Source organism: Lepidochelys kempii, chromosome 4 (genome assembly GCF_965140265.1).
Source record: "Lepidochelys kempii isolate rLepKem1 chromosome 4, rLepKem1.hap2, whole genome shotgun sequence".
In the NCBI taxonomy this organism is placed as follows: Eukaryota; Metazoa; Chordata; order Testudines; family Cheloniidae; genus Lepidochelys; species Lepidochelys kempii.
Window position 1 is genome coordinate 25,920,158 of NC_133259.1, and position 21,225 is coordinate 25,941,382.

Here is a 21,225-nt window from a genome sequence, read left to right on the forward strand (position 1 = left end):
ATTAACTGCATCGCTACTTTGTGTGCAAAACTCAATCCAATCTTGAGTATGGAGCCACAACTGGCACCTCCATGACAAAAAGATCACAGGACAGAGCCATTGGTGCCTATCACTAAGCATTCCCTTCTGTTTTGGTATATTTATGATGGAGTTCTTTTCTAGTTATGTTCCACTTAATTCCCCTGCAGCTTCTGACTCCTGATTTATTTTCATTTCCCTTTTCTTGATTTTGCATAGAAAGTGAGTAGCTAGCAAATGGCCATTCCAAAAAATATAGATCTTCTACTGAAGGGAGTATGTGGAGCCTTGCAGGATACTGAATTTGCAGACTCCAACATTTTCAACCAAAATTGGTTGCTTGATTCCTGTTAGCTCCTTCCTCTATGCTTGTATCATGGAGCTCAAATTCAGAAAATTTAGGATTTGCTGACTTCATAGTTTAAGTATCCCATTCTCTACTTGCCTCCCTGCGTCAGACCATCAAAGAGGTTTTTTTAATCATGTAATTCAGATAGAGTGATAATGATAGTGCATCCCCTTTAATTCACTCAATTTACAGTATCGCTATGGTCTCTATGGTTTAATATTGAATAAAAGAAACATTGGTTCAGCTTTTTTTCCCACTAGGTAAACCCAAAATCTAAATATATAGTTCTCTAAGTTATTCAGTAGTTTAATCGTTCAATCATGGTCCAAGTTATATTTTGTAACAATGCTTTCAAAATATTTCAGCTAAGCTGCCATTTTATGCTAACTGTGCTTCCTTCCAGATGGTTTAGGGCATATATCAAGAACCACATCTTCATTAAAATTCATAATTTTTGAGAACAGCATTTCTATTTTGCTTCAAAATGAGAACAACCATTGCTTTATATATGGAGGGAGTCCAGCAACTCTAAGCCAGACCTCCGAATTTTACGGTGTACAGAGGACTAAGATTTAATTTTAACAACTCTCTGACAATCCACATGCAAAAAAAAATGTTTTGTCCCCTTTCGTATAATAACTGCCCTCTTTGCAAATCTTGACATTTGGAAAATTTTTCTATACTTCTCTCTTTTCATCATGCAATATCTTTACAGCACCATTTTCTGTCATTTAAAATATATATTGTCCATCATCTTATGTTTTCAAATACTATAGAGTATTTTAGGATACAATTTGTATGGGTAAAATTTGTACTTATTTCTAGATTTTTTTTTACTGTAATGCCCCAGCGTACACACAAAATGTTTATAAATTCAGTTTGGAATTTTGGAATATAGTCACTAAAATCTCCCAGGCTGAAGTGCACAAATAAAGACTATTCACTTATAGCACCTATGCTCCCCTTATCCACTCCCTTTGCCTCAGAACTGCCAAAAAAAAAAAAATAGGCAGGAGACTATGGTTTACCATTGGCAACTCAGACACTATAGAGCAATGACAGCAGTCATTTGAACAGAAGTGTTTTAGCAATCTACAGATCTCACTTTCACTAAGGGGCCCAATGCTAGAATATTTTTCTCCCACAGCTAACATTCCATGAGATTCAGTTTAGCTTTCATGGATTTGTTTTCTTACGATCTTTGCAGTTGCTAAATCATAAAAGCCATCCATGATTTCTAAGGGCTCTGACCCAGACATACTCTTACTCCTGTATGAAGTCCCACTGAACTGGGAATTAAGGCCCAGTTTTTACACTTAAGTATGTGCTTAACATTACACACTTGAATAAGTGTTTGCAGGATAAGGATCTAAGTTATTAACTTCCCCTTCAGAAACAGCATGGGACAATCCTACATGAGAAACTGTGGCCTGACGTAAGTCAGATCTTTGCAACATGATCTCATTACTTCAAGATGATATAGCAAACGGCTTTTGCAGATTTATGCCTGTACTTACACCTCAAAGGGGCCCTGTGCAATTAGGGTTGCTACCTTTCTAATTGCTGGTAACTGGACCCCCAATACCTCACCCCTGCTCCACCTCTTCCCCCCAAAGCCCCACCCCTGCTTTGCCTCTTCCCACAAGGCCCAGACCCAATTGCCCCACCCCATCTCCCCCCAGATCATCTCAAGGAGTCTGCCTGCAGGTAGGAGGCAGCTGCGACTAAGCAGGGCCTGGCGCAGGTTAATGACCCAGTGCTTCCCCCTGCCCTGCGGTAACCAGACTTTTGGTTTGGGTGCCATTTAGGGTTGCTGGGTCCCCGAAAACTAAAACCAAAAACCAGACTATCTGGGTAAAAATTGGACAGATGGCATCCCATTGAACAATAACGAAGCAATCTTGATCGCAAGAGGCTTAAATTGAAAGGTTTTCTGGTTAAAAATACTGTTTCCCTCTCAGCACTGTAACTAAGTATAAACATTTTCAAACTTATGACGCCCTACAGTAGAGCCCTACATAATTTTATGTTACTTGGACATTAACAAAAAAACTAGCAAAGCCTCACTCCATCCACCCTTTCATGTGCATAAAAGCACAATTTGTTTCATTCTTTTTTAAAAACCAACTGCTCCTGTTAATCATCTTGATACTTTATTCCACGTAATAAGTGTTCTCCGATAAAAATCCACCCAAGTGCCTCTAGTGCCCAAACCTTCCTAACATGAACCCCATTGTTCCTATATTGCATCCTAACTCAAATATCTTTGCAGAATCTACTGGATTTATTTCAGAGTTCTTTATAATGCACACATTCAGCAGCTTTGATTGGCTCTCTTTCCCCTGAAGGTGGGAGAATAGGAAAGGATAGTCAGAGGGAGATTTCCCTGAAGACTAAGGGTTTTCCCACATATGTGCAAAGGTAGTGAAAACTGACAGTTTAAGGAGAAAAAAACAGGGTTGGCACGTCTGCCAGGGGAGTTTTGCTTCACTAAAGAACGCAGTTCTGGATAGTTATAATTGATTACAATAAGGATCAATTATCCTAGCTTCTTCCAAAGCTCTGGAAAAAATGACTTTATGGTATATATGTGTTATCCTCATATATGATAAATCTAATCTCAAACTTAGACTAACTATACAAACTATACAATCCGATGAAGTGAGCTGTAGCTTACGAAAGCTTATGCTCAGATAAATTTTTTAGTCTCTAAGGTGCCACAGGTCCTCCTTTTCTTTATACAAACTAGGTCATATCAGTAGACTTATAGGGAGCACACAATTTTTTTTATCATTTGAAAGCTTTCACTGGTTCTATTGCTATTTCCTATTATATCTGTACAGGAAATCTTTCTCAAACCAGTCGAATATTTGAAAAACAGTAGAAAATGTTTAGGTGCACCTAGTACATATGCAAGTCTCCTTAATAAGTATGCATCTACTCAAAAATGAGCACAATGCTAAAATGCATTTATAATTTTCAAAATGATCTCTGAAAGCATAAACACACTGTGTAAGCAAATTTAGAAATAAAGCAAATAACTTTTACCAAGGTAGGATCAGAGTCTAAAATAGGGAAAGAACAAGTCAAAAATTCCTTAGACAAGTTAGAGGTCTTCAAATCACCAGGGCCTGATGAAATTCATCCTAGAATACTCAAGGAACTGACTGAGGAGATATCTGAGCCATTAGCAATTATCTTTGAAAAGTCATTGAAGACGGGAGACATTCCAAAAAACTGGAAAAGTGCAAATATAGTGCCCATCTATAAAAAGGGAAATAAGGACAACCCGAGGAATTACAGATCAGTCAGCTTAATTTCTGTACCCGGAAAGATAATGGAGCAAATAATTAAGCAATCAATTTGCAAACACCTAGAAGATAATAAGGTGATAAATAAGAGTCAGCATGGATTTGTCAAGAACAAATCGTGTCAACCAATCTGATAGCTTTCTTTAACAGGGTAACAAGCCTTGTGGATTGGGGGAAGTGGTAGATGTGATATATCTTGACTTTAGTAAGGCTTTTGATACTGTCTCACATGACCTTCTCATAAACAAACAAGGGAAATACAACCTAGATGGAGCTACTATAAGGTGAGTGCATAACTGGTTGGAAAATCATTCCCAGAGAACAGTTATCAGTGGTTCACAGTCATGCTGAAAGTGCATATCGAGTGGGGTCTTTCAGTGATCAGTTCTGGGTCCAGTTCTGTTCAATATCTTCATCAATTATTTAAACAATGGAATAGAGAGTACACTTATAAAGTGTGCAGATTATATGAAGCTGGAAGGGGTTGCAAGCGCTTTGGAGGATAGGATTAAAATTCAAAATGATCTGGACAAACTGGAGAAATGGTCTGAAGTAAACAGGATGAAATTCAATAAGGACAAATGCAAAGTACTCCACTTAGGAAGGAACAATCAGTTGCACACATACAAAATGGGAAATGACTGCCTAGGTATGAGTACTGTGGAAAGGGATCCGGGGGTCATACTGGATCACAAGCTAAATGAGAGTCAATGTAATGCTGTGGCAAAAAAAAGCAAACATCATTCTAGGATGCATTATCAGGCGTATAGTAAGCAAGACACAAGAAGTAATTCTTCCACTCTACTCGGTGCTGATTAGGCCTCAACTGGAGTATTGTGTCCACTTCTGGGCACCATATTTCAGGAAAGATGTGGACAAATTGCATCAAGTCTAGAGAAGAGCAATAGAAATGATTAAAGGTCTAGAAAACATGACCTATGAGGGAAGATTGTTTAGTCTGGAAAAGAGAGGGGACATGACAACAGTTTTCAAATACATAAAAGGTTGTTACAAGGAGGAGGGAGAAAAATTGTTGTTCTTAACCTCTGAGGATAGGAGAAGAAGCAATGGGCTTAAATTGCAGCAAGGGCAGTTTAGATTGGACATTAGGAAAAACTTCCTGTCAGAGTGGTTAAGCACTGGAATAAATAGTCTAGGGACTCTGTGGAATCTCCATCATTGGAGACTTTTAAGAGCAGGTTGGACAAACACCTGTCAGGGATGGTCTAGATAATATTTAGTTCTGCCTTGAGTGTAGAGGACTGGACTAGTTGACCTCTCAAAGCCCCCTCCAATTCTGTGATTCTAAGAATAAACAGTTAAAATTAATATAATTGGTTTTAGTTCAACTTTCCTTTTTTCTTTCCACATGCATCTCTAAGGGCTCAAATATTCTGCAATGCAAAACAAAAGATTTACAAAATTCTATGTATTAACTTCAAAAACATTTCAAAGAAAGCCAAAAGAATAACAAAAGGTATTTTTCTAATTAACCTTCTAAATTTATTTTAAAGTGCAAGTATATTTAGTGGATCTTGCTGACTTCTAAGATGAGTAATGATTACTAATCATCTAATTTAAGGTTTGCCATACCATTCCAAAAAAGATCAGTTTAAACATATTTTCCCTTTCATTATTTTTAGCAATAAGAACAAAAAGCTTGTGTCCCTTCAAATAAAATATTTTGCCTGCTGTAAGGCAACTTTTAAGAAAAGGCAAAAGGAAGAAATCAAATGTGAGAGCTAAAAGCTCAATGAACAGGCTACTGATTTTTCATCAAGAAAGTCTTCTTTCATATTTCAATATAAATTACAATCTCTTTGTTCATTCTGTCTATACAATCTTCAAATCCCAGGGTTTCAATCCCACAATAAATTATTTGTTATAGACTAGTAAATAGCTGAACTGGCATTACCTTCTTTTCTTCCTGTAATACTATTACTTCATGATACCGTGGGACGTAGGGTTCATATTTTTTCTTGTCTTCCTTTTTGATGTTGACATTCTCATAATGCAGTGCACTTTCCCTTTAGAAAGTTTAAAGAGAGATTTATGAGTCTTCAGTTTTAAATGCCTGAACATGTAAATACGCATAGTGAAAGCCTTTTGTCCTTTGACTATAAAACAAACAGCTGCTGTTTGTAATATTTAATGAAAGCCAGGATTACTCACGAATGGGAGTGTATAAACATATGGTACAATTACACTGTAAACCTGCAGAACCCACACAAATCATATTTCACTAATTTTGATTTGTTACTTTTTCATATTCAAAACTATGTAGTAATTATCACCGGTTGAGTCGAACAACAATGCAAAGGAGAAAAAGCTAAAAATCAAAGGCCAGACAAGTTAGGGTTTCTGTCCTATGAGATATATGTACATTGAAAAACAAAGCCTCAAGTGACTTATAAGGTTCTTACTTTAACTGGAGATTTAATACTGTAACCTGACAAGATCTGCCTCTTTATAGCACAAACTCATTAAAATTCAAAAGCCTCTCAGTATTTTAATAGTAGCAATGCTCAGAAGAGAACCGCTTTATAATTTAAATATAGAGAGGCACAGATTTCAAGGAAAGGCACTTAAAAAAGATAAAATTATTTCTATTGGTTACTTAAAATGTCATCCTCTTGCCTGGCATTCCAAGAGGCCTACAGAAGGCTGGAAAATGATTAAATCATGATAGATACTTGACTAGCAGATTAACACCAATCAACCTGTAGCTAAGGAATGTTAAAATTAGCTGTAAATATTAATCTCTACCACTTCCTAATCAATTCACCATTTCATCAAGCATCAGTCTTAAAACTGAAAATTCTATGGCAGATATTATTACCTGGCCCTTATTCAGCAGATCATTTAAGCACAGGTTTAATTTTAAGTACATTCTAAAATTCTAAACACACAGGCCACGATTCAAGAAAACAATGAAGTACATGCTTAAGCCCATCACGCATTAAAGTTCACTCTTTATAAAATTAAAACTTAAGCCTACCTGCAGAAAAAGATAAACATTAGACCACTCAGACAAATTCTGCCCTCAAAGCCCATCCATAAATACTGACTGACTTCAATGTGAACTGAATATGCATATCTCAGGTTAGTTTCTGCCCTATAAGTACCAGATAGAGGGTTAAAAAAGAAAAAAGATCAAGTGTCTAAGGGTATGTCTACACTACGAAATTAGGTCGATATTACAGAAGTCGATTTTTAGAAATTGATTTTACACAGTCGATTGTGTGTGTCCACACAAAGGACATTAAGTCAGCAGAGTGCATCCTCACTACCATGGCTAGCGTCAACTTACGGAGCAGAGCACTGTAGGTAGCTATCCCACAGTTCCTGCAGCCTGGAATTCTGGGTTAAGCTGCCAATGCCTGATGGGGCAAAAATATTGTTGTGGGTGGATTTGGGTACATGTCATCAATTGCCCCTCCCTCCATGAAAGCAATGGCAGACAATCGTTTCACGCCTTTTTTCCATGCGGATGCCATACTGCTTTCAGCAGATGGTGTAGTAGGACTGCTAACCGTAGTCATCCACCACTTCCTCTGCAACTCTGCTCCGCTGCTATTGTCTCAATAGCGAATTTCTCCATGCTGTCTGTCACGGGCTTCCGGGTACGTGTGTTCTTCCTCAGGAAATGTGCGCGGTGCTAACCATCATCCTCCACCGCTTCCGCTACAACTCTGCTCTCCTGAATCCACCTTGCAGATCCTCTCGTTGTTCTCTATAAATATCTATTCTTGTGGCATCCGTTGTCAGCCACCGCTTCCGCTGCAACTCTGCTCTCCTGCAGATGCCATACCACGGCAAGCATGGAGCCCGCTCAGATCATAGCGGCAGTTATGAGCATTGTAAACACCTTGGCATTATCCTGCAGTATGTTCAGAACCAGAACCTGCAAAAGCAGGCGAGGAGGCAACAGCAGCGCAATGACGAGAGTGATGAGGACATGGACACAGACTTCTCTCAAAGTACGGGCCCCGGTAATTTGGACATCCTGGTGGCAATGGGGCAGGCTCATGCCGTGGAACATCGATTCTGGGCCCAGGAAACAAGCACAGACTGGTGGGACTGAATAGCGTTGCAGGTCTGGGATGATTCCCAGTGGCTGCAAAACTTTCGCATGCGTAAGGGCACTTTCAAGGAACTTTGTGACTTGCTTTCCCCTGCCCTAAAGCACAAGAATACCAAGATGAGAGCAGCCCTCACAGTTCACAAGCGAGTGGTGATAGCCCTCTGGAAGCTCGCAAAGCCAGACAGCTACTGGTCAGTCGGGAATCAATTTGGAGCGGGCAAATCTGATGTGATCCAAGTAGCCAATGCAATCACTGAACTGCTGCTATCAAGGGTAACTCTGGGAAATGTGCAGGTCATAGTGGATGGCTTTGCTGCAATGGGATTCCCTAACTGTGGTGGGGCAATAGACAGAACGCATATCCCTGTCTTGGGACCAGACCACCTGGGCAGCCAGTACGTAAACCGCAAGGGGTATTTTTCAATGGTGCTGCAAGAACTGGTGGATCACAAGGGACGTTTCACCACCACCAAAGTGGGATGGCCGGGAAAGGTACATGACGCTCGCATCTTCAGGAACTCTGGTCTGTTTGAACAGCTGCAGGAAAGGACTTACTTCCCAGACCAGAAAATAACTGTTGGGGATGATGAAATGCCAATAGTTATCCTTGGGGACCCAGCCTACCCCTTAATGCCCTGGCTCATGAAGCCATACACAGGCTCCCTGGACAGTAGTCAGGAGCTAGTCAACTATACGCTGAGCAAGTGCAGAATGGTGCTAGAATGTGCATTTGGACCTTTAAAAGTGCGCTGGCGCAGTTTACTGACTCAGTTAGACCTCAGCAAAACCAATATTCTCATTGTTATTGCTGCTTGCTGTGCGCCCACAATATCTGTGAGAGTAAGGGGGAGACGTTTATGGTGGGGTGGGAGGTTGAGGCAAATCACCTGGCTGCTGACTATGTGCAGCCAGACACCAGGGCAATTAGAAGAGCACAGCAGGGCGTGCTGCGTATCAGGGAAGCTTTGAAAACCAGTTTCATGACTGGCCAGGCTACAGTGTGACAGTTCTGTTTGTTTCTCCTTGATGAAAACCCACCCCCCCTTGGTTCACTCTACTTCCCTGTAAGCCAACTGCCCTCCCCCCTTCGATCACCACTTGCAGAGGCAATAAAGTCATTGTTGTTTCAAAATCATGCATTCTTTATTAATTCATCACACAAATAGGGGGATAACTGTCAAGGTAGCCCAGGAAGGGTCGAGGAGGAGAGAAGCACCAGGTGGGGTGGTGGATGAGGGAAGGACAAGGCCACACTGCACTTCAAAACTTATAGAATGCCAGCCTTCTGTTGCTTGGGCACTCCTCTGGGGTGGAGTGGTTGGGTGCCTGGAGCCCCACCCCCCAACCCACGTCTTGGGCGTTCTTGGGCGTCTTGGAGAGGAGGGCAGGCGGTTACACATGGGTTGCAGCAGAGGTCTGTGCTCCTGCTGCCTTTCCTGCAGCTCCACCACACACCGGAGCATGTCAGTTTGCTCCCCCATTAGCCTCAGCATTCCATCCTGCCTCCTCTCATCATGCTCCTCTCATCGCATTCATTTAACGCTTTCCTGGACTTTGCCATTGTTTGCCTCCACGCATTCTGCTGAGCTCTTTCAGTGCGGGAGGACTGCATGAGCTCAGAGAACATTTCATCACGAGTGCGTTTTTTTCACCTTCTTATCTTCACTAGCCTCTGGGACAGAGATGATAGGGGGAGTGTTGAAATATTTGCAGCTGCGGGAGGAAAAAAAAAAGGAGAGTAGTGCCAGAGAACTTCCTTCGTGTAATCCGAGAGGTGTATGAGGGATGCATCACCACCATTCGCTCGGTCAAAGGGGAAACCGCCGAGATCCCAATCCGGAGCGGAATTAAGCAGGGCTGTCCCCTCAGCCCCATCATCTTTAACCTCGCCATGGAGCCGTTGCTGCGAGCGATCTCCAATGGCACAGATGGCTTCAACCTCCACGGTGAGAGGGTGAGCATTCTGGCTTACGTGGATGACCTGGTCCTGACTGCAGATGACCCAGGGAACCTCAAACGTATGCTAGATGCCACCAGTCGAGCTGCCAATTGGATGGGGCTCCGCTTCAATGCAAAGAAGTGTGCAACTCTCCACATTGACGGCAGCAAAAGAGACTTGGTGCAGATGACAGGGTTCCAGATCCAGGGCGAGCCCGTCATCCCCCTGGCAAAGGGGCAGGCGTACCAGTACCTCGGCACGCCGACGGGTTTCCGTTTCCGCCGCCAAGATCGACACCTCCCTGCTAGCACCATGACAGAAGATAAATGCTCTGAACACCTTCCTGATCCCCTGCATCTCGTTCATCCTAAGGGGATCCGCTGTGGCGGAGGTACCCCTCAACAAGGCAGACAAGATTGTCCGGCAGCTGGTGAAGAAGTGGCTGTTCCTTCCGCAGAGAGCCAGCAATGAGCTGGTCTACATTGGCCACAGGCATGGTGGTGCCAATGGGCCTGCATGGGCGACCTGTGTCACATCGTGGTGATCACCCACGCCTTCTGCCTGCTGATGTGTCCCAACGCCATTGTAAGTGTCATAAATATAAAGGGAAGGGTAAACCCCTTTAAAATCCATCCTGGCCAGAGGAAAAATCCTCTCACCTGTAAAGGGTTAAGAAGCTAAAGGTAACCTCGCTGGCACCTGACCAAAATGACCAATGAGGAGACAAGATACTTTCAAAAGCTGGGAGGAGGGAGAGAAACAAAGGGTCTGTGTCTGTCTGTGTGCTACTTTTGCTGGGGATAGACCGGGAATGGAGTCTTAGAACTTTAGTAAGTAATCTAGCTAGGTATGTGTTAGATTATGATTTCTTTAAATGGCTGAGAAAAGAACTGTGCTGAATAGAATGACTATTCCTGTCTGTGTGTCCTTTTTGTAACTTAAGGTTTTGCCTAGAGGGATTATCTATGTTTTGAATCTAATTACCCTGTAAGGTATCCACCATCCTGATTTTACAGAGGTGATTTCTTTACTTCTATTAAAAGTCTTCTTGCAAGAAAATTGAATGCTTTTTCATTGTTCTCAGATCCAAGGGTTTGGGTCTGTGGTCACCTATGCAAATTGGTGAGGATTTTTACCAAACCTTCCCCAGGAAGTGGGGTGCAAGGGTTAGGAGGATTTTGGGGGGAAAGACGTGTCCAAACTACGTTTCCCAGTAAACCCAGTTAGAGTTTGGTGGTGGCAGTGGAGATCCAGGGACAAAGGACAAAATTAATTTGTACCTTGGGGAAGTTTTAACCTAAGCTGGTGAAAGTAAGCTTAGGAGGTTTTCGTGCAGGTCCCCACATCTGTACCCTAGAGTTCAGAGTGGGGGAGGAACCTTGACAGTAAGGAACATCGCAGCAAATGCCCTCCATGACGCAACAAAGAAGCGGATCGGCAGAGCCCCCTCCAACCAAGACACCACCACCTTCCTGAGCGGTTACCTGGATGGCGAATTCAGACGGGATGGACGCAACATCGCTTCACTGTGGTCCCACGCTCGCAATGCCACGCATCATCTGGGGAAGCGCATCGGCTGTCGCTGGGAGTGGTGCGAGGAGCACCAGGAGCTGGGTGTCCTGGTACCGCAGATCAGGTCCAACGACAACAACATCATCACCCCAAGCACCAGGGGCATGCTGGAGAGGACCCTGAAGGCAGCCATCCACTCACTGTACATGGAAACCCTGAAGCGTAAACCAGAACAGGGTAAAGCCTTCGAGCAGTGGGACCAGCAAGTGGGACGCCAGCAACAACTTCCTCACCAGGGGCGGCTTCACCCATTTCACCGACTGGCAGTTCATCCGTGCCCGGCTCAACTGCATCCCGCTCAACGGAGCCATCCGCCACGGGAACCGAGACAAGCATTGTGGGAAGTGCGGCTACTCCAATGAGACCCTGCCCCACCTCCTGTGCAGCTGCAAGCCCCACTCCAGAGCCTGGCAGCTGCACCACAATGCCATCCAGAACTGCCTGGTGAAAGCCATCGCACCGCGCCTGGGGGAGGTCACCGTGAACTGCGCCATCCCAGGTACTGACAGCCAGTTGCGACCTGACATGGTAGTCACCGACGAGGCCCAAAAAAAGATCATCCTCGTCAATGTCATGGTCTCCTTTGAGAACAGGACCCTAGCCTTCCGCGAAGCCCGAGCTCGTAAGCTGGAAAAATACGCCCCCCTGGCCGACACCCTGAGAGCGAAGGGCTACGACGTGCAGATGGAAGCCCTAATTGTCGGAGCCCTGGGCGCTTGGGACCCCTGCAACGAGCATGTGCTGCGGACCTGTGGGATCAGTCAATGCTACGCACGGCTCATGCAGCACCTCATGGTCTCGGACACCACCCGATGGTCCAGGGACATCTACATTGAACACATCACCGGCCACCAACAGTAACAGGAGGTGTGAGCCAGTACGACATCGTGCATCAACTATGAGAAAGGGACTGAGAGACTTTTTCCATTGGACCATATGAACTGGAACCATAAACTCACTGAACATTAAATCCCACCAAATGAGGGTAAATCCATCCTCATCATCGTATCCACTCATTAAACTCCACACCTGAACATAGTCATTATATGAACAACATACCCCCATATCTCAATGTCTGTACTTTGACCCGTTAAACTTTTACCCCCAATCGGGGAGATTGCCGATTATGTATTCCTTACGCCATCCGTTCCTAAACTGAATTTCGCACCCCTTGATAATCTGTACCTTATTCCCTGATAACCAGAAACTTCTATGCTTAAACTCTGTACCGTTTTCTTTTTACTTTATCATCTTATTAAATTTAAAAAGACACATTTTAGAGAACAACGGGTGGACCCTTTCATGGTGAACCAAGCTGTTAACATTACATAGCACATGTGCTTTCAGTACAAGTTCGCATTTTGCCTCTTATATTGAGGGCCTGCCAGTTTAGTGTGAGAGATCACACACACAGGGCCAGGCAACCAAATTCAGCTTGCAGGCAGCCATGGTAAGCCACAGTCTTTTGGCTTCTTCAATCTTCACAACATGTGGGAATGGTTTCAAACAGCAGCGCCCTCCTTTCCCATACCAAGCACCCGTTGGGTTGGCCATTTAAAAGGAGGAGCTACGGTTTTCGGGTTAATGTGCAGCACAAACCCAACTAACCCCCTCACACACACACACCCAATTCTCTGGGATGATAGCTTCACCCCTCCTCCCACCACGTGACTAGTATCAGGGAAGATCCCTAGCAGCCAAACACGAATAGTTCAGCATGAACAGGCTTCCCCCAACACCGTGTGGCTAAAAGTGGGGATGATTTCTTTTCAGCCACAGGCAAACAGCCCAGCAGGAACAGTACCTCTGAATGTCCCCTTAATAATGTCCCTGGAGGATTTCTGCTCCATTCCCAGACACATTAACAGACTTTTCCAGTAGCTGTACTGGCCGCGAATGCATCCCAAGTCTTCAGGGCAAATTAATCATTAAACATGCTTGTTTTTAAACCATGTATTATATTTACAAAGGTACACTCACCAGAGGTGCCTTCTCCAGCTTTATGGTCTGGAAGCCAGCCTTGGGAGGGTATTGGCTCCAGGGTGATAAACAGTTCCTGGCTGTCAGGGAGAATGGTTTCTCCACTTGCCTGTTGTGCACTATACTCCTCCTCCTCCTCATCTTCCTCACCCCAAAATCCTCATCCCCCCTTGCAGGTGTCCATGGACAGGGGTGGGGTAGTGGTAGAGGAACCCCCGAGAATTGCATGCAGCTCATTATAGAAGTGGCATGTCTGGGACTCTGACCCAGAGCAGCCGTTTGCCTCTTTGGTAGCCTTGCCTAAGCTCCTTAATTTTCATGCGGCACTGCTGCAGGTCCCTGCTATAGCCTCTATCCATCATGCCCTTGGAGATTTTTTCAAATATAACCTCTTTTGGAACGGAGTTCTGATAGCATGGATTCATCTCCCCATACAGCAATCAGATCCAGTACCTCCTGTTGGGTCCATGCTGGAGCTCTTTTATGATTCTGGGACTGCATGGTCACCTCTGCTGATGAGCTCACCACACTGGCCAAACAGGAAATGAAATTCAAAAGTTCCTGGTGTTTTTCCTGTGTACCTGGCTAGTGCATCTGAGTTGGAAGTGCTGTCCAGAGCAGTCACAATGGAGCAATATCGGAGGCCAAAACTGTTGAATTGCGTCCACACTACCCCAAATTCGACCCGGTGATGTTGATTTCAGCACTAAACCCCTCGTCAGGGAGGAGTACAGAAATCGATTTTAAGAGCCCTTTAAGTCGACAAAAATGGCTTTGTTGTGTGGATGGGTGCAGAGTTACATTGCTCTAACGCGGCTAAATTCGACCTAAACTTGTAGTGGACACCAGGGCTAAGAGACTTAGGAGCCTACAGCATGGTCTACACTCTGTGCAATGTACTTCGGTCCACTTAATTTCTGGTGTAGATATAGCTACATCAGCAGATTAATTCTTCCAGTGACCTAGTTACAGCCCCTCAGAGAAGAGAATTAACTACACTGATGGAAAGTCCCTTCCATTAATGTAGGAAGCGTCTGCACTAGAGTGGTACTGTGGTAGAGCTGCAACACCATAGCTGTGCCCCTGTAGCATAGACATATACTTAGTCCCATTTTCAAAATTGATTTAGGCACTTAGGGCCAGATTTACAAATGTATTTAGATATCTAAAGATGCATATAGGCACCAAATGGGATTTACAGAAGTGCCTATGCAGGTTAGGCACCTAAATACCATTGAAAGTCATTTTTAAATTAAGGGCTAATGTACAAACTTTCTTTTTCATATGCCAGGAGATAAAGGACTTAAGCAGTTTCTCAGTCACAACACAGTAAAGGAGCAGGCACAAATTCATTTTTTAAATATCATAATAAATTTAAAGAACAGGGTTCCTTATATAGCAGATTAGGAAGTTAGTGACAAGCTAATAAGTGGAGTAAGACTGAAAGAATCTTTACCCTGCTCTGAACATGGCTACTGACATATTACACTAGCCAGGCATGAGTATCACTGTAATATATTTCTCATCCATTGTTCTATGGTGTGCACATTTCCTATTGTTTAGAATTCAACTTTTAGTCATAGCACACAAGAGTTTCTGAAGGAAGTTTATACTTTTGCAATCACTGACTATCCTGCTTGTCACTAAAACAAACTTTTTAAATTTTATTTTCATTGTTCCTAGACAATAAACAACATAGATCATTCTTAATGTGACGTTCTGAAGTAAATAAGTGGAATTGTCTGGGTATGTGGCATTGTTTGGCAATCTTAACTGTGCATTTCCATACTTTAAACTGTGCCCTTCAATTCTCAGTAATTACTGGCTTGGGATGGATAACCAATTCTTTTGTATAATACAAGTCAAATTAAATAATTATGTCATTGAAATTAATTTGAAAACTACCTCTTTTTGAAATTAATAGACATAAATAAAAATGGCATATTGTTACTTACTGAGTTATATCATACTCCCCAGGTCCAGGCCCTGCTTGAGCCTTAAATTCACTACGTTTTCCTGTTAAATTACCAAAATGTACTCCTTTATACTTCATGGCAGAATAAGTACCATTCTGAAAAATAAAGATAAAGACATTTTACAGATTGTGAGCCAAATTTTCTACCCCAGGTCTCTAACATACATAACTTAAAAATATAGACAGATCTGTTTCCCAAGTGTGATTCAAGGGTTATTACACTGCATCTTGGTTTGTGTACATCAGAGCTGATCATAAAAATTCCAGAAAAACTTGTTTTTGTAGAAATCTGCCAACTTATCAAAAACAAACATTTTGTGGAAGCAGTTCCATTACAACCAAACTTCTGATGGACCCCACGGACGTTTCCTGCCTGCTTGCCCACCTGGCTTCTCAGCACCCTGCTAAACCAGAAGCCTCACAGCTTGGGAGCGCCAGCTCCCCTTCTGCTCACCAGGTGGGCTACTAAGGACCCAAAGCTTCCCAGGCTCCCTGGATGCCCAGCAGGCTACCAGGCTGACTGCCATGGAGCTGGAGACTGCAGAAGTGAGGACTGAATTTGACATAATTCCTATCAGTTTCAATCCTTAATAGCTGGTATGAAACTGACCAGACTCTCATTTGGGGGGCAGCCAGAAATCCCAGTTTGCACAGTTCATGTTTTGGTGGAATGTTGTGGAATCTCAGTACCATGATCATCTTTGAGATTTTGGCTTTTCACCCCAAATTGGGAGAAAAACATTTCTGAGGAACCAAAATTCAGTTTCCCTATGTGCTCTAGTGCACATAGATAAATCTTCAAGTAGTATTTCTTAATTCACATCTCTCCTAAAATGACCATACATATTTCTGTATTTACTAAAGTTAGTGCCCTCATTTTAGCTTTCACATACAGAATAGTTCCCTAGTCAGACCTTGTCACATCAGGTAAACAGTCTGTAGCTTTCTCAGAGACACACCCATAATTGATGTGAAAAAGCAGGTGCCCATTAGCAGTTCCCCTCCAAAATATATGGACTAATAACCCCATATAACACAAAATACAAAAAGAACAAATATGCCAAAACTTAGATGCAGCATTCTGCATCAAGTAATAACCTTTAGCCCCTCCATGCCACTCATCCATTATCTGTCCAATTATACCATGTTTATGGCAGCCACACACTCATCACTCTAGCAGTCAAATGCATAGAATCATAGACTTGAAGGTCAGAAGGGACCATTATGATCATCTAGTATGACCTCCTGCACAACGCAGGTCACAGAATCTCACCCACCAACCCCTGTAACAAACCCTTAACTTATGTCTGAGCTATTGAAGTCCTCAAATCGTGATTTAAAGACTTCAAGGTGCAGAGAATCCTCCAGCAAGTGACCCGTGCTCCACGCTGCAGAGGAAGGCGAAAAACCCCCAGGGCCTCTGCCAATCTGCCCTGGAGGAAAATTCCTTCCTGACCCCAAATATGGCGATCAGCTAAACCCTGAGCATGTGGGCAAGATTCACCAGCCAGAAATCCAAAAAAGAATTCTCTGTAGTAACTCAGATCCCACCTCATCTAACATCCATCACAAGCCACTGGGCATATCTACCGCTAGTAGTTGAAGATCAATTAATTGCCAAAATTAGGCTATCCCATCAGATCATCTCCCCCATAAACTTATCAAGCTTTGTCTTGAAGCCAGATATGTCGTTTGCCCCCACTGCTTGCCTTGGAAGGCTGTTCCAGAACTTCACTCCTCTGATGGTTAGAAACCTTAATCTAATTTCAAGTCTAAACTTCCTGATGGCTAGTTTATACCCATTTATTCTTGTGTCCTCATTGGTACTGAGCTTAAATAATTCTTCTCCATCCATGGTATTTATCCCTCTGATATATTTATAGATAGCAATCATATCTCCTCTCAGCCTTCTTTTTGTTAGGCTAAACAAGTCATTGAGTCCGCCTTTCATAAGACAGGTTTTCCATTCCTCGGATCATCCTAGTAGCCCTTCTCTGTACCTGTTCTAGTTTGAATTCATCCTTCTTAAACATGGGAGACCAGAACTGCACACAGTATTCCAGGTGAGGTCTCACCAGTGCCTTGTATAACGGTACTAAAACCTCCTTATCTCTACTGGAAATACCTTGCCTGATGCACCCCAAGACCGCATTAGCTTTTTTCACGGCCATATCACATTGGCAGCTCATAGTCATCCTATGATCAATCAATACTCCAAGGTCCTTCTCCTCCTCCGTTACTTCTAATTGATGCGTCCCCAGCTTATAACTAAAATTCTTGTTATTAATCCCTAAATGCATGACCTCGCACTTTTCACTATTAAATTTCATCCTATTACTATTACTCCAGTTTACAAGGTCATCCAGATCTTCCTGTATGATATCCTGGTCCTTCTCTGTATTGGCAATACCTCCCAGCTTTGTGTCGTCCGCAAACTTTATTAGCACACTCCTGCTTTTTGTGCCAAGGTCAGTAATAAAAAGATTAAATAAGATTGGTCCCAAAACCAATCCTTGAGGAACTCCACTAGGAACCTCCTTCCAGCCTGACTGTTCACCTTTCAGTGTGACCCGCTGTAGTCTCCCCTTTAACCAGTTCCTTATCCACTTTTCAATTTTCATATTGACCCCCATCTTCTCCAATTTAGCTAATAATTCTCCATGTGGAACCATATCAAATGCCTTACTGAAATCGAGGTAATTTAGATCTACTGTGTTCCCTTTGTCTAAAAAATCTGTTACCTTCTCAAAGGAGATCAGGTTGGTTTGATACGATCTACCTTTTGTAAAACCATGTTGTATTTTGTCCCAATTACCATTGACCTCAATGTCCTTAACTACTTACTCCTTCAAATTTTTTTCCAAGACCTTGCATACTACAGATATCAAACTAACAGGCCTGTAGTTACCCAGGTCGCTTTTTTTACCTTTCTTAAAAATAGGAACTATATTAGCAATTCTCCAGTCATACGTTACAACTCCTGAGTTTACAGATTCATTAAAAATTCTTCCTAACGGGCTTGCAATTTCATGTGCCAGTTCCTTTAATATTCTTGGATGAAGATTATCCGGGACTCCTGATTTAGTCCCATTAAGCTGTTCGAGTTTGGCTTCTACCTCGGATGTGGTAATATCTACCTCCATATCCTCATTCCCATTTGTCGTCCTACCATTATCCCTAAGCTCCTCATTAGCCTCGTTAAAGACTGAGGCAAAGTATTTGTTTAGATATTGAGCCATGCCTAGATTATCCTTAACCTCCACTCCATCCTCATTGTTAAGCAGTCCCACTTCTTCTTTCTTTGTTCTCTTCTTATTTATATGGCTATAAAACCTTTTACTGTTGCTTTTAATTCCCTTTGCAAGATCCAACTCTACATGGTGTGATGGGGCAAGGCCAGATGGCTATAGAAAAGTAGTGGGAGATAGATATATTAGCTCCAGGCTAAACAAATCCCTGGTACCAGGATAAGTGAAATGGCAGCTGCTCCAGGTCAGTTAAGACACCTGGGGCCAATTGAGAACTTTCCAGAAGGTAGGGAAAAGGCTAGGTTGATTGGGACACCTGAAGCCAAACAGGGGCTGGCTGAAACTAGTTAAAAGCCTCCCACTTAGTCACGTGGCTGTGCATGTCAGGAGCTGTGGGAAGAAGTTGTGCTGGTGGAGAGGCTGAGTAGTACACACCATATCAGGCACAAGGAAGGAGGCCCTGAGGTAAGGGTGAAGCGGAGCTTGAGGAAGTGAGGGCTGCTGTGAGGGAAGTAGCCCAGGGAATTGTACATGTCATGTTTCTAAAAGGTCAGCTACCATAGCTGATACTATTAGGGTCCCTGGACTGGAGCCCGGAGTAGAAGGTGGGCCCAGGCTCCCCACCACCACCTTTGCCCCCTGATTAATCACTGAGACTGGGAGACAACAGAGACTGTGCAAGGAAGGATAACTTCTCCTTATCTCCCTCGCTGGCTTATGATGAAAATGGCTCAGTAGACTGTGACCCTTGTCTCTAGAGAGAGAAGGGTTACGCGCAAGGTCACGGTGAGCCTCTGAGGCTAGCGAAATCCGCCAGGAAACGTGGGACCCACGGAGGCAAGGACAGAGCTTTGTCACAATGGCTTTTGGCCTTTCTCACTTTATCCCTACATGTTCTGACTTCAGTGAGGTAGCTTTCCTTGCTAATCCCTCCCATCTTCCACTCCTTGTAGGCTTTCTGCTTTTTCTTAGTCACCTCTCTGAGATGCTTGCTCATCCAGCTTGGTCTACAACTCGCCTATGATTTTTTTTCCCTTTCTTGGGATGCAGGCTTCTGATAATTTCTGCAACTTTGATTTGAAGTAATTCCAGGCTTCCTCCGCCTTTAGATCCACAAGTTTTTCAATCCAATCCACTTCCCTAACTAATTTCCTTAATTTTTTAAAATTAGCCTTTTTGAAATCAAAAACCCTAGTCACAGATCTATTTTTGTTTATCCTTCCATTTAGTTTGAACTGAATTAGCTCATGATTGCTCGAACCAAGGTTGTCCTCTACAATCACTTCTTCTATGAGGGCCTCACTGCTCACCAAAACCAAATCTAAAATGGCATCCTCTCTTGTCAGTTCAGCAACTACTTGGTGAAGGAATCCATCAGCTACTGCATCCAGGAAAATCTGAGCCCTATTATTATTACTAGCACTTGTCCTCCAGTCTATATCTGGGAAGTTAAAGTCTCCCATGATCACACAATTCCCATTAGTATTTACTTCTTTAAAAACATTAAAGAGATCTCTATCCATATCCACATCGGATCCTGGCGATCCATAGCACACCCCAAGCACTATCCCAGGGCAGGCTCTCATAGCTTTTTTCCCCAGTGTGGTTTTTGCCCAGACAGACTCTGTCTTATCCAGTCCATCACTTCTTATTTCTTTACAGTCTACCTCATCATTGATATACGATGCTACTCCACTTCCTTTGCCTTTATTTCTGTCTTTCCTAAATAGCACCTACCCTTCAATACCTGTAGTCCAGTCATGACTACTAGTCCACCATGTTTCTGTTATCCCTATCATATCTGGTGTCACTTCCTACACCAGTAGCTCTAGTTCCTCCATTTTGTTACCTAGGCTCCTCGCATTAGTGTACAAACATCTTAATTTTTGCCGTTTGGCTTCGCTCACATTCTTTACCCAATTAGGCACAGACATTCTACCGCCAATATTACCTGTTAGATTGCTATGTACACTGCCCTTCTGCCCTATGTCCATTCTGCTACCCCCGGCTGTATCCTTTCTTACTTCGTTTTCTTCCCTCTCAAAGAGCACAACTGGCGTGGAGATTACCTGGACATCTCCCCCGAATTCCTAGTTTAAAACTCTCTTGTTCAGTTGTGCCATCCTCCATCCTAGAAATCTATTTCCCTCCTTACTCAGGTGATGTCCATCCCGAGAGAATAGTCCTCTGTCTATGAATGCTTCCCAGGGGCCATACATCCCAAAGCCCTCCTTGTAGCATGACTGCCTGAGCCATCTGTTGATTATCATAATCTTGTCACACCTTTGTTGCCCTTCCCTAGGAACAAGCAGAATCCCACTGAAGATCACCTGTGCCTCAATTTCCTTTAGCATCTTCCCCAACCTGGCATAGTCTCCCTTGATATGTCCCAGCGAGAATCTAGCCGTATCATTTGTTCCCACATGAAGGATAATCAATGGATTCTTTCCTGCTCCCGTTAGGATTCTCTTCAGCCTCAGGTCCACATCCCGTATCTTAGCACCCAGCAGATAGCACACCCTTCTGTTCTCTGGGTCAGCTCTTGTTACAGGCCTGTCTATTTTTCTCAGTAATGAGTCCTCAATCACATGGACCTGCCTTTTCCTGGCAATGGTGCGATTCTCCAGTCTATCCCCTGTTCCATCTGGCCACAAGTCCTCTTGATTCATATTGTCCCTTGCAAATCCTCTGCATCCCATCCTGTATCCTCCTGGGGCTCCTATTTGATGTTGTTATCTCCATTGACTCT

At 43.3% G+C, this 21,225-nt stretch overlaps 1 protein-coding gene across 10 annotated transcripts in view; it reads right to left on the reverse strand.

Moving 5' to 3' along the window:
* Window positions 1–21,225, reverse strand: part of STPG2 (sperm tail PG-rich repeat containing 2) — a 407,796-nt gene that overhangs the window by 360,997 nt on the left and 25,574 nt on the right. For 9 of the 10 annotated variants that reach the window (XM_073340745.1, XM_073340746.1, XM_073340744.1 and 6 more), the window contains 2 exons: window positions 15,209–15,324; window positions 5,594–5,705 (listed from right to left, as the gene is read on the reverse strand). The exons of the other annotated variant lie outside the window; for it this stretch is intronic. In XM_073340745.1, coding sequence (XP_073196846.1) covers window positions 5,594–5,705; window positions 15,209–15,324 — 228 coding nt within the window. The remainder of the gene's footprint in view (window positions 1–5,593; window positions 5,706–15,208; window positions 15,325–21,225) is intronic. 10 annotated transcript variants of the gene reach the window in all.